Genomic DNA, 17,091 nt, shown 5'->3' with positions numbered 1-17,091 from the left:
AACGTTTAACATCTGTTCTTAGGTGATGCATTATGCAACACACAACCTCTGACCAAACTGTAATGGTTATTTGTAATTCTTTTTTACCTTTAAAACTGGTAATTTCATTGAAATTCAATGCGTAATATGATGAACATCCTTCTCCTAAAATATGTTCCCGGAAAAATGGTGTCACTACATCGTATTTGGTTCCTCATGTTCTTACAGAAAAGTGAAAAATGTTCAGGAACACTATCAGGGAACATATCTTAAAAACGTTCTAAATATCAGTTGACAAATCCACAGAGTAATTGGAAATCACTGATTTCACTGTCCAAATCAATTTATAATTATCCTTGGTACTTAACATCTGTATTGTTGGTGCGTGTACCAAACTTGAAAGTTCTCTCTCATTGAAAGTTCTAAATGTAACTGATAAGGTCCACATTTAATTTGAAAGTTACACTTGTTTTGTTTAAAGTGTGTGGTTAAAAATTACCTGAAAACCTCTTGCCTCAAAATTAATGGAGCAAAAAACACACTAAAAATATTTCATTTTCCCCTACTCTTCCTCCTTGCAGAGACTTTACTTTTCAAACACTCTTTTTAAGCCAGTCATTACCGAATTCAATTTCAAAAAGTTTATTTTCAAAACTGAACACAATATTACAGAGTGTGTTTTGTTACTACAGCAAAATTAGAAATTGGAACAAAGCTACAAGCAGGAGTAATACGACAATGTTCCGCAGCATGCATTTCGCCACAAAGTGAAGGGTATGACACAAACATAAGAAATTAAAGGATTTCAATTTTAGACATACCACAAACTTCTACACTTTTAAAGAAATTAACTGCAATTTACTTCCTTTGATTTTAGTCTCTAATTATGTAATATGTACTGATAACTGTTACATTTCCCAAGAAATTGGATGTAATTTATTTACTCAATACTGTCGTTATACTTTGCTCATCCTAAGTTACCATATGTTTATGAGGCTCCTTGAGGAAAAAAAAAAAAAAATTAAACATATTCTAACTAATCAAAATTACAAACTGTTTTACCAACAAGGTATCTGCCTAAAATGTTAACATTATACCTATTCCAAAATTAGGCCATCTATTGGTTGGCTATATTTTGATAACACAAGTAGAAATAAAACAAAGAAAAAGGAATGGTTTGCATTATTTCCTACCTTTTTTGCTTACTGAGCATGTCACCAGGGGTACCATTATTTTTTAATCACCACCATCAACCTAATAGCACAGCTGTGACGTTTATATCTTTGTTGTCACAAATATTTAGATGTTCCTTCCAAATATGTTATGAGTTCTAAGGTTGTGGTTGCGATGGGACATGAGAAGAAAGCTTTTTGAGCGTTTTTGGTGTGGTGACAAAACATGCCCAATCCCCCAGTATGTTGTACATGGTGAAAAACTCAGTAATGCTGCTATGGTTCCCAGTAAACTGAAACGACATTTGTGAAAACTATCTATTATGTAATGCGTAAACTATTTTTGTAGGTTGCTGGAACAAGATAAAAGCTGAGAGAAGCTCATGAATATGTCAGTACATGGAAAAAGAACAGGAGACAGCCAAAAAGTACCCAAATTGATTTTGAAGGCCTAAAAACCAAACACAAAAGCAGAAACATTAAACAATCATAAAGAAATGGTAAAAATAGTCCTTGGTTCAGAAGCTGTTACTGAAATTTTAAAACATCCCCCCTGTCTGCTGACACAATCAGCTGCCTAAGTTAGTACCACGTCCAATTATTTTTATAGGGTGTATAAACGGACGAGAGACGGGGGGAGGGGAAATAAATAAATAATTCCTGGATTTTTCCCAGTTAAAAATATACTTTCCCTAGGACCTGTATAACTTATTAAACCTTTGAATCATGAAGGCTTTATACACAAGCATAGAAATTTCCGGTACTATAAGAAATGCAACCCAACAAAAAACAACCCATTTTGGAAAGGTCTTTGACGCGCGGCAACATGTGCACTGCATATTTTCATATTACGATAATATTAACACTAATTCCACCTATTACACCACAGTAGCTTCCAAACCACTGAAATCGAGATTGTGACACACTTTTATCAACAATCCACAGCTCATGTCCCCTGATGTCACCAGCCAGCGACAGCAGATATTCAGGAGGAAATGTGAGGTAGTCAGCCAATATCAACATCATTGTTACGGAGTGTGAACACACAAATTGAAAAAGTTAATGGTTTAAATTAATATACATACAGTATAACCAAAAGAAAAGCTAAGCTGTCACATATAATATTGACATCAACAATTTTGTTCTGTTTATTCCGAAGCTGTGGTTTGGCAGGATTCCAAGAGCACCAGCCTAAACTGCAGCAACTGAATAGTTCTCACAAGCATGATTATAAATTTCACTGCTGTGCACTGGGCCTTTCATGGGTTACCTTGCTGAATAAACATTCCGTTGAGCACTTCACCTTTTCCCATAGTTACATGTGAAATTGCTCAAGAACTCACTTCGCACTTTTTTTATACCTTTTGCCTTCATTATTGCACGTTTTGCAACCTGTGAAATAATTAAAACAAATATGAAAACTAACCTTTAAACTTGGTCTTTTTTAGCATGTGTTACCTTTTAAAGATATATAAAAACAGTTGGGCCAGTAAAATATTAAATAATGGCACAAATGATTGGTCTTCTGGAAGCCAAATTATTCAAACAGGCTGATCCTCAGTGTTAACCCTCGAACAGTTGCATGGGTGACATTTGTCACCCAGAGATTTTCTTTTAGTTGTGTTGTCGCTCATAGAGGTTGTCAATGGACATGAATTGATGTAACTTTGGGTTCCACTTTAAGGTCAGTGTTTCACCATTGTTGTTTGAATGTGGCTACTGTTAGGTAGTATAACAACAAGTTTATCCACATTGTGTGTCACTGGACTACTGCACAGTGAAGTTTTGAGTAAGAGTCTAAGCTCCATGTCATCGCACCTATTCACACTTACCGTAATCCATATTGTGTAAAAGGAAATTTACTTTGAAATTAATGCTTCTGAAACCACTATTCACAATATTTTCCCGCAACCTGTTAGAGATGTAAACAGTTGTGGTGTCACGCTCATTGAAACGAGGCCCAGAGGAAAGGCACACCTAAAGCACTTTGTTGTTAAGAAGTATTGGATAGTGTTTGACACTGCTGTCAGTTTGATGTTATTCTCTGGTTTATGTTTTATTGTTGCAGGATCATTCCGCATTAGCAGGCTAAAGTAAAATTTTTTGTTAGAGTATCAGTTCTTAATAATCAAAATTACAAAAACTTAATTGAAAACTAAAATAATGAAAAATTATCAGAAATCTAAAACAGTCCTGGGCTTTTCCCATATTTCTCCCGGGAGAAAAAATTCTCGGGTTTTTCCCGGACTTCCTGGGGGATGTAAACCTTGATCTAAGAAATTTTGAATGAGAAGGTAAAGATCAGTCATAAGTTCTCATTTCAGATTGACGAGTCCACAGATATCTGAAGTCACGTACAATTTCTTTCCTACATAAGTTATGTTGATGGAGATGTAACTGCAAATAATTTCTTTTCTCACAAAGACTACTCGCTCGTACATCAGGTGAAGAAATATTTCACGTGACTGATGAATAATTTGGTCCGTATCAATCAACTTGGGAGGACTGTATCAGTGTTTGCACAGGTGAAGCTGCTTCTACGACAGGTTGAATGAAATGGTTCGTGGATAAAGTACGTGAAGTAAACCCTAACTTACAAAACAACTATTGTCTCATTCACCGCGAAGCCATTGTTGTTAAGTCTTTGGCATCTCCTCTGAAAATTGACAGATGAAGTAGTAAAAGCTGTTAAATTCATCTAATTGTGGTCCCAAAATACAGGGGATCATAGCACACTACAATTCTGGTACGTACAGAAATATGATGATTACCTCAAGGTAAAGTGTTACGGCGAATGTCCGAACTTAAAAAATTGGTACTTGCATTTTTTACTACTGAGAGGCACAAGTATGCAGATTTATTTGCAGATGAATGGGTACCTAGAAAAATGTAAGGTAGAAATGAAAATATTGTGGGTAGCATGGGTAACATTCAAGTGTTATTCGTAAGTTAAATTTAACGATATAGACAACCGAAAAATTTTGGAAAGCCTGTTGAAGATTTTGGCTGCGTTCATGACCCATTAGTGGATTTGAAACATTTTCCAAATAATTTACGGGTTCACCAAAGGAATTGGAAAGCATGAAAGTGCACAGACACTAAATCAAAATTTTTCAAAATGCTTTCGGATATATTTTGGTTGTCAATAAGTAGTGAATCTCAGAGATGGAAGTTAATGTTTTATTGCAGTTTTCAACTACATATTTGTGTGAACTGAAATTAAAACATCAATATCAATCACTGAAGCGGTGAGGCTTGATTGGTCAATGATTCCATGACAAATCAACATCACAAATGAGCCATCTGCATGTCTTTAAGCAGACTCAAGTATCACACTGAAGGTACGAGTAGTTATTTACTTTAAAACTCTTATTAGAAATCTCTATTTTCAACAGTTAATTTAAGTTAGTAAGTAGTTAATAAATTCATAAGTTTATTCCTATTTTATAATAATAATAATAATAATAATAAAAATTGTGTAGGACATTAACAACAGTATGACTGCAATGAATCTCAGTTTATCCTTCAGCCACACACAAACAAGTAAGAGTTGGGAATACAGACATCACAACAGAAACAAATCAGGTACTGATGTGAACAGTTGCTGACAATAAGAAAAAAACACAACACAGCGGGCGCACAAGTCATTTGGCCCACTGCAGGCGGCCTCTAATGGCCAGCCTGAAGAGATGTTGGTGGAACATTCGAAGTGTAGTGCACATGTGGCCTGGAGCCGCGGCACTTATCCAACTATTATTGTACCTTCCCCCCCATCTTGGTAAAAGGACGTTCCACCTATGTGTGGATCAGGTTGACTGTTGATACATCCATGGCCGCTGCTGCCGACACTACAAGCAATGAGGGTGGTGGTGGAAGGAGGTACTAGGACGGAACCAATGATTAGAGGAGGAACTTGCAGGACCAAGGATGCACACAGCAACTGATCCACTGAGAAGTCCCATAGAGAGGACCAGTGTCATAGGCACTGATTACATCTAGACATTCAGTTCCTCAACATGGTGGAACTGTGACAATTGCGATGGTGCCAGCCACTCAAGTCAGGGCAGTAGGGTTCCCAGTGTGTAAGGACACAAAGGCACTGGTCCAGCCAGTGGCGGACAGTTAAGTATCGCGTAATGACCCAGCAGCAGGAGCTGTGGGCCTAGACCCCAAAGAGAGTGACATCCACAAGGAGGGCAAAACTACCCTCGCAACAGAGATGTTCCACGAGGCTGGGACAGATGCTGAGAAGGGAAGCGACGGTACACCCACAACAAGAGGCGCAGCGAGTAGCAGGGGCACATCACCAATCCACCATTGATGCGCACCATACAGAAGCAGTAGCCTCGCAGTTGTGGACAGTGGGCAGACTCTACTTCAATTAGCAGCCAAAGCCCCAATCCCAGACCATGGAGCCAGAACCAAAACCGCAACGAGGGCCGCGCTGACAGGAGCAGTTGTGGAGGCTCAAGCAGATGCAGGAGGATGCATGGCAGGCGATTGTGGATTATTTCGGTCAGACTCTGATCCCCCACTACCGTAAACCTGTAGGAACTACAGAGGTGTGTCAATGCATCATCCATGGGGGAGTTTATGATACAATTCTTCGTTTGAATGATAAATGTGTGGATGAGATGTTCTGTTTGCCATTAGAGAGAATGAAATGGAGGAGTGGTCATGTGATGAATGCCTTGAAGGGTGTATAAATTGTGAAAGGTCCGAGAAACAAAATGTTGAGCTTTATCCATCACAAGCATATAAGGTAATCCTTCAATAGAAAAACTTTTGGAGAGGCCCTGAATCGTACCCGCAGCAGATGTCTAAGGACAGCAGACAATATAGAAACCTAAAGAAACCATCAACAACTGACAACCAGTAAGAATGCAGGAAGGCTACCACGACATGAACATGGACATGTTCCCAAAGGTGCTGCGGAACTGCCCCAGACAGTGGTCACCTTCAAAGTTATCTGTTGGGTAGGAAATTAAAAGCAGACCGTGATAAGAACTACAATGTCACCGTCGATGGCGGACCAAAACACTTGCCAATGGGGAAATAATTTAGCACACGAGACCCCCTCTCAATGTGTGTGATGTTGGAGCTGAAGCATACCCCACCATCCAACAACTGGGACCACAAACCTAAGCAACAGCCCATCCATAGCTAAGAGAACAGCACCATCAAATACCAAAAGGCGATGATGGAGGGCAAAATAGTTACGCAAAGAATCAGAAGCTCTGCCCAGAGGCCTGTCCGGCCAATCACACTGAATGAAGTAAAGAACTTCAGGTAAAACTGGATAGGCAGTGACAGTGGCTATATGTTGTGCCTCAACATCTTAGCGAAAACAAAGGACTTCATCCTGATCAAAAGTAGGATCCAGCCCCATCAGAAGCAAGGGACAGCACAGAGGCATTAGAATGTTGAGCAGAAGGTTGAAAATGTATTTCAGAGCTTTAGTGACACTGAATCAAGGCCCAAAGTGGGAGACAATGTGCTGCTTTGTCACACATTGAAGCCAAGGGCTTGTGGTCAATGATGATGAGGAAATCAAACCCGTACACAAACACAGAAACTTTTTGAGAGCATAAACAATAGGAAGCACTTCCTTTCCAACTTCAGAGTAGCGCTGCTGTTGAGTGTTTCTGACGCATATGTTATTCGACATTTGGAACCATCCTCATATCAATGTCTGTGAAAGGTCATGAGTCCGTAGCCAAAACTAGGCAGGGGCTACAATGGAAACAGCCAAACAAAGGAGCAGACTGTAATTTTGATTTCAAGAGCATGAATGCATGCTCACATCCACTGAAAGGAACACACTCTTGGAGCAACTCATGGAGTGGATGGACCAATGCAGCCACACTCGGAATAAATTTATTATAGTAAGCAATTTTACCTGGAAAGGCTTGGGGTTATGTTACATTTGTATGATGAGGCACAGCTGTAACGGCGGCGACATGGTGACATAAGGCGTAACACCATCCCGAGAAACCTTGTCCACCAAATACACAATGGATGGCTGATGGAAGTATGAATTGGTCAAGCTGCATTCCAACCCTACAGTTTGTATAAGACTGTGAATAACATGTGAAAGTTACGAAAATGCTCATCCACGGATGCAGCCATCACTATGATGTCATCAAGATAGTCAATGCATCCTGGAACAGACATCATCAATTGTTCCAAAGAACGCTGAAAAATTGCTGGGTGTTAGCCACACCGAACGTGCTCTAAGCTGAAGGACATATTCATTACAAGGAGTCATTTAGAGTCCCCATGAAATGGAACCTGTAATAGGCTTGAGATAAATCACTGTTGGTGAAATACTGGCCCCCAGTAAGATTAACCCATAAATCATCTGGACGGGAAAAAGGGTAAGTGTCAATAAAAGATTAACTGAAACTTTAAACCCACTGCAGAGGCGAAGCTGAACAAGTGGCCTCTCCAATCACGAGGGGGATAGACCACTCAGTCAATGCAATAGGCTGTATGACCCCCGATGACGTCAGCCTGTACAATTCTGTTTTCACTTCATTGTGCAAAGCCATTGTAATTGAGTGTACACAGAAAGAAACAAAGCTGCATTGTAGGTTTCAGAGTAATGTGGGTCATAAAGTTAGCATCAGTGACACACCCCAACCCATCCGAGAGAAGAGGTGAGAACTCGGAACACAGAGAATCTAATTGCTGGTAAAGGACCTGGTCGGAAAAGCGGTGCACCCCACCCGAAATAGAAAAACCAAAAGCATTGAAAACATCAAAATGGAACAAATTTGCTGTATCTGCATCATCCACTACCAAAAATTCAAGGGACGAACCACAACTTTATACACAGTGGGAGCCATAAACTGACACAAAATTGGAATATGCTGTTGTTGTAACTCACCAAACATCAAATAACCAGAGACAATGCCGGAGGCCGGCCGAAGTGGCCGTGTGGTTAAAGGCGCTGCAGTCTGGAACCACAAGACCGCTACGGTCGCAGGTTCAAATCCTGTCTCGGGCATGGATGTTTGTGATGTCCTTAGGTTAGTTTGGTTTAACTAGTTCTCAGTTCTAGGGGACTAATGACCTCAGCAGTTGAGTCCCATAGTGCTCAGAGCCATTTCAACAATGCCAGAGATCCAAGTCCACCTCCAGTCTGAGCAATTTGTTCCTCATTTTCACTTCAATGGTTCCTCATTTTCACTTCAATGAACAGTCTGTTATGATTCATAAGCACTGGAGACACATAGGTAACATAAATGCGTACGACTACAAGAGGGCACTGAGAAAGACTCACAGATGCTGTATGTCCTTTTTTCCCTACAGATGTTGCAGGTTGCCCAGCACTTAGGGCACACAGCCATCACGTTGCACGAGAACAGTACAGGCAAGATGGGATTGCTGCTGCTGCTGCTGCTGCTGCTGTTGTTGTTCTGCTGCTGTTGTTGTTGTTGTTTGGAGCATCTCTGTCCAGCATGGTGCCGAGGACACGGTTGTATGGTGCCAAGCTGCCCTGACTGACGCCCAACAACCATGACCACGAACCACCACGGTGAAGACACACCAAGTGTCAATTTGATCACCCACACCATGAGATACCTTGAAAGATCGAGCAATATTTAATGTGTCAGCCAAAGATAGAGTCTCAGATTGTAGTGCTTGTTGACACACTTCTACATCAGGAGCCAACGAAATGATGGCGCCACAGAGCATAGGATCAGCATAGGAATCATGATGAGCATCGTTAACTGTAATTTGCGACTGAGCCTGTGGAGTTCAGCTGCCCAGGCCCGACAGGACTGGCGGAGCTGTTTACAATGAGAATAGAATTCTACATATGCGGCAATGATGCAACCTACACACTTCGTCGAATGAGTGTGATGCAGGTTCCGGGAGTGGGGCTAACTGGCACAGTAATTGGTAGGAGAAATCTGAGAAAGGAACAAATCTATACACACATTTGCATCACTGATGCCAAAGGCGAGGAAGCGTTGCCGAAGCTGCTTTTCATAAGCCTCTCAAATCTTCGGTTGTATCATCGTAAGGGGGCAAGAGTGGTGGGTACACCGACAGCGTGGAAGCATGTGCAGTTAATGTGGCCAACAAGTTCAAGATAGCAACACTATGAGCCTGCTGCTGCACAAGGAGAGATTTGAGCACTGCCTCCATGGCCAGAAAAACTGAAGGAACAACCAATAAACTGAAGACGAGGAAGTGAACACCAAACTCATCACCAACTGTGTCATAATATAAAGACACAAACAATGGTACAGCCACAACGAACTGAAGTTTATTCTTATTCCACGTACAAGCAAACAACAGTTGAGAACCTACGCGCAAAGACAGAAACAATCCAGGTAATGATACAAGGAACTGCCGACAGTAAGAAAGAACACAACATGGGAGCAAGTGCAAGCTGCACAGTGCTTATAAAGAGGAGAACTCCAGCAGATATCATGGCAGGATCCTGGGTCGTGTACCCAAGTCGCGGGGCCCACGGCAGGTGCCCTCTGATGGCAAACCCATGCAGATGCCACTGGCAGAACATTCTGAACGTAGCACGCTGCCGATCTGGTGGAATGGCGCAGTGCCAAGTGTTACGCAGAGGGTTATAGCAGCAGCAGCAAATTACATGACGATGTAGCTGTTTGTAAATATATTAGATTCACATATTTTGTGGAGACAAACATTTTCATGTGCTGTGATGAGTCTAGGCCTATCTGCATGTACCCTAAGTAATAAAAAGTTAAAGATCACTGTAATAGAGGACTATTTGATGCTATTAACAGTTGCACAAAGTATGAAAAACACAAATAATCGAAAAGGAACAGTCTACCTCAAATTTCCGAGGTTCTTCATCATTGAGACATTCAAAAACGTAAATGAACGAATATTAATACACAAATTGGGAAGCAAAAGCAAATAACTTATTTTCTTCATAAAAGTGCTAAGACAGGTATTGTAAAACGTCATAAATACACAATGTTCACGATACAGAAAAAATGTAAACATCTGGGGTGGGGTGGGGGGTGGGGGGGGGTGGGGGGGGGGGGGGCGCAGGAGGGGTGCGGTGGATGTAAAATCAATGCACTCTCCAAAACGTGCTGGGAGGCAAAATTTGTTGGCACAACATGTCACGAAAGGAGTGCCATTCGTTGTGGTGAGTTTTATCTCAAACATTAATGCCACTGACACTCGAGTTTTTGACTTCATGCATTGAGAATGCAGTTGCTGCTGCATCAAATGGTGAGGTGGCCAAGAACTTACGTAAGTATGTGAATCAGACCCATGGGTCACCAAAGTTGCCCATGCATTGTCAAGCTAGGTATCAACAGATACATAACTGCAGCCATAATGAGTCTACACCAAGAAAGTAATTTCTGCCACAATACGTCAACAGAGAGAAATGAAGTTTGAGTAAGGCGTTATGTTGCACATAAGGGAATTTCATTACGGAGCTTTGAAAGTAGTGACACATGCCAAGGAAGAATTGGTAACAATACTGTGAAGTGGAAATGCCAGTAAAGCACAATATCTAATCACGGCTCTAGCAGGTATAACAAAGTACTCAATAGGAAGCATACTAGAGCAATTGCTACTCACCATGTAGAGATGACATTGAATTGCTGCCAGGCACAACAAAGAGACAGCTATACATTTGAACTTTTGGCCAAAATGTCTTCTTGTAAAGTAGAAAAAACACACAAATTCATAGCAGCTCAACTCACACACATATTGACAACTGTTTCTGGCCGCCAGAGACAGTGAGTGTGTGTGTGTGTGTGTGTGCGTGCGTGTGCGCGTGCGTGTGCGCGTGCGTGTGTGCGCGTGCGTGTGCGTGTGTGTGTGTCTGTGTGCGCGTGTGCGTGTGCGCGCGCGCGTGCGTACATGCATGCTACTTTAGAATAAGGCATTTTGGCCAACTGTGTAGCTGTCTTTTTGTTGTGCCTGGTTGCAACTCAACATCTGTTCTATATGGTAACAATCTATTCTTTTCGTAATACTGTCATTATTCCATCCTGGATTTTCCACTGTTTGGTACTATAGAAACTAATAGATGCTCTCATCAATTACTGACAAAGACTCATGTTACGAATTTGCAGTGTTTAACAGTGATGACATTTCATCAATAGGAATTACAATTCTACTTCATGGTCATACAAACAATGTCATCATTAATTGGTGAAGCAGGGGGAGGAGATTTTATTGAGTTACAAGCCACAATATGTGATGTGGCACTTGGAGAAGAATATGTGGACCTGATAAATACCAGAGAAGCCATAATTTTTCTTGCAATAGTCAAAACTTGATGGATGTGGTGTGATGGTCTGGAACTTTGTCCCAGGTCTGAATGCACACTGCTAGTCCCGATATTAATGATAAAAGTGAACACAAGTGTTTAATAAAATATTTTGGCAGCACCACACTTCCCATACTGAGGCAACAATTTGGAATATTATATCCTCTCTAGCTAAAGGATAATGCTGATGCTCACGAGGTAAGGATCACTGCATCATCGTACAGTAAAATCAAGTGATCCTGCTGGACTGTTCAAAAATCTGACAAGAACAAAAAATACAGACTGAACTAGCACATCTGATTCATGCCAGATCGTTTGCCCAGACACCCAGGAATAGCTATTCGCCAGATTTTGGCAGGAAATGGAACAAGTTCCAACTCCAGTATATCAGAACAGTGAAATATGAGCAACAAGGTCAAATTTGTGTAATTTTCATCATGTTACCTTTCATTAGAAATGAGGGTGCAATCAATGGTTGTGATATGGCTTTCAAATGATAGAGTACAGCAATCAGTCATCCTTTTCTTTCAGGTTTTATTAGGCAAATATACAATTCACCTAGTGACTAGCCATTATCAATGCACTATTTCTTAATATCAATGCATTTCCTAGTACACTAGTCCCCTGCCGTTTGGACTTGTCACAGTTCGTTCAAGAGTACTGTATAATCAAGGTAGGCTTTGCAAAGAACACATCGGTTGGTTGTAATTTTGTAGTGTACATCAACACTGCTAATAAAATTACCTACCTTAACTAGAATTAAAACAAACAACTTACGATCAGCATTGGGAGGCTGAGGTTCAGCAGGATGCTCAGGTGGAGGCTCTGCTGGAGAATAGAATCCCTCGACAGTAAGGCTGACATGGGGATTGCCATCTCCTTGGCTATCACAGGTACCATTTGAGTCCTGACTGTTTTCATCACCTTGAGATGAAGTCCCAACACGAATGACACTGACTGGTGCATCTTCTGGATTTGCTGTAACAATAAAAACATAATTCTTTACTAATCAGAACCCATAATTGGATTTCTACTGAGAACGCAGCACTGTGATCTAGGAATATCTACATGCAGAATACAGAGGCTTGCCAATTTTGCTATGCTTACTGCACAATTTCAAAATTTCAATTCCTTTCACCACAATGTCGTTTTTAAACATCAGCAGGCCAACAACAAATGCTCATTGGAGACATCACTTTACCTGAGGTATAAATTGAAAGTGTCAGCAATTAGAAGATAAAAATTCCTTTGCAGTGTTAGAAGGTGTCTTGTTAAATTTGGTAAAACAAGCAGGTTACCAGTTGACTCAAGCTTAATAAGCTTCTCTCTAAATTAGTGTTGTTAGAATTTATTACAGTTGTATAGATAATCACAATTTGTAAAAGCAGATCTTCTTATTACCTAAACAATAATTCCAATATATTAAAAACTGCAATGATTTCTGTTAACATGACTGATCCAATATGAACACTTACCCACTTATCGAAGAGTCAATGTTCTCTGTGCGTGTTTACTTCTTGACAACTGCAACAATGCACTCACTCCCTGTGGGTTCATCTGGTCTAGTTATAATTTATATTAAATTACTTGAGCCTCAAATTTTTATTTTCAAGATTGTCCACAACACAAATATCATATAGAGTATTTACTTAAATTCGTATGTAGCAAGTGACAAGAAACAACGTCACCACACATTGGAGTACAAACTATGAAGCACCTTACTTACATCTAATACTACTCATTTAGTGTCATCTCCCTATACAGAAGTCAAAAATAGACATTTATCCTAATTCATTAGTTAAAAATACCTATTTTGTCAAAAAGAATTATAATGCAATTTTTTAAAAAAATCACTGCAGTCTTTCACGCAATGTTACTGATACAATTGGAGAAAAATGTCATAAAAAATGGCAACATAGTCAATACTTCGATATATCATTGAAGCAGAATGTCATTGCACTTTTAACAACCAAAATGTATGACAAACTGCACAAAAAAGGAATTTAATTTCTCGAGTTTGTATAAAATATCTAGATCTTCTGTTCATATCCTTTAAACTAAAATACAATCAAAATTTATATGCCATCTAGTTTTAATGCAATAGTAAGTGAACAATTAACTACTAGAAAGAATAGCTGTCACTTTTTACACAACAAAAGCAACTAAAACGGAGCAGATGAGCAGAACTTTTGTTAAGAAGTAAGTCACATATTTCATGACAACAGATAAAAGAAACATTCAGTTTGAGATGTCGTATGACTAGGGCCTCCCGTTGGGTAGACAGTTCGCCTGGTGCAAGTCTTTCAATTTGATGCCACTTCAGTGACTTACGCATCAATGGGGATGAAATGATGATTAGGACAACACAACACCCAGTCCCTGAGCGGAGAAAATCTCCATCCCAGCCAGGAATCGAACCCGGGCCCTTATGATTGACATTCTGTCAAGCTGACCATTCAGCTACTGGGAGCGGACGGTACTAAATACTTTTGATGATGTGGTTTGCAATCCAAGCTTAAAAATTTTACACCTGACAGTGGAAAGAATTTACTTGGGCAGCACAGCAAGTAATTTACAGTCCTAATAAACAGATGCCATATCAGTTCGGTGGATGCAGTTCTTTGTAAGAAATCAGCTGATTGTGAATTATTCATGTCAAAGCAAGTGCCCGAAACTGCACAGTGGGGCACTCAACTCAAACATGTCATTACAAGAGAAAGACAGCCCAAGAATATTTCACTAAGACATCTCCAATACAGCAAGAAATTAAACATGTGATTCTGTTTTGTCCTATTCATGGAATAGTTAAAGTCATTATTATTCTATACAGTTTACAGAAACATACCCAAAGTAAAACAAGAAACACCAACAGTTAACATTTCAGTTTATTTTAAAGTTTTACTGGTGGAACATACAAAACATCAAATACTCTCACATAGAAACAGCCTATTTCTCTTTTTAACCACTTCTTCATTCACAAAATAGCAGAATCAGTAGTGAAGTTAACACAGACAATTCAAAACAATGAACAAAACTGTTTTCCCTATAACATACACAGAGAATGATAGTACAATGCCACCACATTTCTCATCTTTCCATTTACTGTATATCTTTTAAGTATATTTCTAATAGATCACATTACATATTTTCATTCAAAACTGGAATCAATTGCAACAGCTTACATCAATTTCAACATTAAAGACTGTGTGAGGGTTTCAAAATAAACCATAAAGAATAAACAGTAGTAGCACACTCCCAAAACACCAGTACCAGATGCAAGACAGAAGTTTATTTTAAAAGTGTAGAAAATTAGTCACGTAATTTAGGAGTCACAAAATAAATGAACTCTACTTTGAAACAAGAATAATTTAAGCCTGATGGTCTTACAAAAATAAGTTCATGTCATTATGTTATAAATGTCCTCGTAGAAGGGGAACTTGCTCAGTTGCAATGAGGATAGGATGGAACTAAGCAGAAATAATCATTGCTGGATTTCAAACAACCAAAGACTACACAAATTAAGACTACCAATGAGATCATAATTGCACCTTACTCCTCTCATACTTAGTTATCAGAGTCAATTTTTTACACCATTCAGTGCTGTAAAGGGGTATGCCAAACATGTAGAAAATAGTTTTCTAAAGGTGTGCAAAGACTAATAGTTTCTCGGGAGACAACGGATTACTTTTTTTTATGTCACATTAGTTTGTGCTTCAACGATTACATTACCATTTATTTATATCAAGTACACTACTTATCACACTGCCCCATTTTCCATGGGAGAGGGTAGATCTTCAAAATGCGTTTCAAGTTTTGGACGCATCATGAGAGCAATTTTTATCACACACTATGCTCTACACAACAGGCCTTTGTTTTAGACTCGGAAGGAACTAGCTCTGCCACAGCCTATAGTCATCAGGAAACTATTTATTGCACAAAACATTAACAAAAACTGCACACAATGTTGTGTGTTACAGAGAAAATTTAAAACTGGTGAGAAACTTCATGACTGTAGACATTCTATTAAGAATATGTGCACATCTTTACTACAAATATGGTAAAGAAGCAACGACGAATGAAAGGAGCTTTTAAATTTCTATTTCTTGATCCTCATTTCAAATCTGTCTGTAAGAAATTTATGTCAGGATTGCTGAGGTTTTCCTCCTCAATAAAATTTTTCATATTGCCGGGTACACATTGAAATATGGAATTTTATTGATAGTCAATTGTAAAAAATTTATACAACAGATTTAGTCTTCAAAGGTAGTTGTTATGCGAAAGCCAATTAACTCAATGCTGTTATAACAAATGCACAAATTATGACACTATTTACCACATTTATAACATGCTGTATTAAGTATCATGAAGATGCAATGTTTTAAGAACAATATAAAAGGACTGAACTCAATATGGAGGTGAAATTCACAACATTGAAAGATCAATGCTTATAACAAACGAAAGTGACAATTTTTGTACCTAGAAAAATACAGATGGTGACAATGTAGGCTTCTCAACACTTTGCTTTCTCCTTCTTCCTCCTCCTCCTGAAATAATTCTGTTTCTGCAGACCATTCACACAGCCTCTTCTAATCTTCTCTTTTATCCCACAGCCTATTTTTCAGTATTTCCTCCCATTGTAGTCCTCTTCAGTTCCCATCATCCTCCATGTGCTCTCTCCACCTTGTTCCTGATCTTCAAATTGGTCTTTTTGTGGATTTTGTACATTCTAGAGCTATTGCTGATAGTCTTCTTTGTCCCATTCTTTTTTATGTGGCCAAACCATATCAGTCTATTTCTCTCCATATTTATATGTGTGTTGTATTGTTTCATTCCTTATCCTGCTCCTTCTCACCTTACCCAGGATCCCCAATATAAAGCGCACCTCTGTCACTTGTATTCTGCTCAGATCTTTCTTTGTCCAAGACAAACCCTCTCATCAATAAGTCAAGACTGGTAGATAATATGACTTGTACATCATGAACTTTGCTTTGGCAGCTATTTTTCAACTTCAACTACATCTAATACACAATGACAAAATTTTGAGCAATTTTCTATCATGTTCAAAATTTCATTCTTGAGGATTCCTTTCTTGGTTAGTTTACCCACTAGACATTTGGGAAACATCTACTTAATAATTTTTTGAAAACAACTTTCACCCTTCACTTTTCATGCTGATCTTCACTACTTCACTTTTTGTTAAGCTTATTTCTATCCTTGCTTCTTCAATTACCCTCCACCAGTTATTTCGTTCTTCCAACTTCTGCTAATTGTCTTCCGAAATTATCAGACTGACTGCATATGCTATGGTTTTCACATCATCTGCTGCTGATCCCTGACAAACTTTCCATGTGATGTCCATAACTATAGCGAAGAGCATTGATGAGACCACAGTTCTTGCCAATTGCCAAATCCTTCAATCTGTTCTAAATCATTCTGATTTTTTAGCATCTATTACAACACACTCCAGGCATTTGTTATACGAGGCATATTTGATAAGTAATTAAACTAATTTTTTATTGAAAGTATGTTGGTTTGAGCCAGGATTCCAATACATCATCACATTATTCACCACTCTTTTGGCTACAAAACCCCCTTTTTTTTCTTCAAATTAATCTCCATTTAGGTCACCTCACTGGAATGGCTTGTACATCC

General features: G+C 39.2%; 1 protein-coding gene across 1 annotated transcript in view; it reads right to left on the bottom strand.

Moving 5' to 3' along the window:
* The window catches only part of LOC124777919, a 242,139-nt gene that overhangs the window by 181,126 nt on the left and 43,922 nt on the right, over positions 1-17,091 (bottom strand). The window contains exon 3 of the mRNA XM_047253471.1: positions 12,217-12,417. Coding sequence (XP_047109427.1) covers positions 12,217-12,417 — 201 coding nt within the window. The remainder of the gene's footprint in view (positions 1-12,216; positions 12,418-17,091) is intronic.

The sequence above is a fragment of the Schistocerca piceifrons genome, chromosome 2 (genome assembly GCF_021461385.2).
Source record: "Schistocerca piceifrons isolate TAMUIC-IGC-003096 chromosome 2, iqSchPice1.1, whole genome shotgun sequence".
In the NCBI taxonomy this organism is placed as follows: Eukaryota; Metazoa; Arthropoda; class Insecta; order Orthoptera; family Acrididae; genus Schistocerca; species Schistocerca piceifrons.
This window is presented reverse-complemented; position numbering and strand designations above follow the sequence as displayed.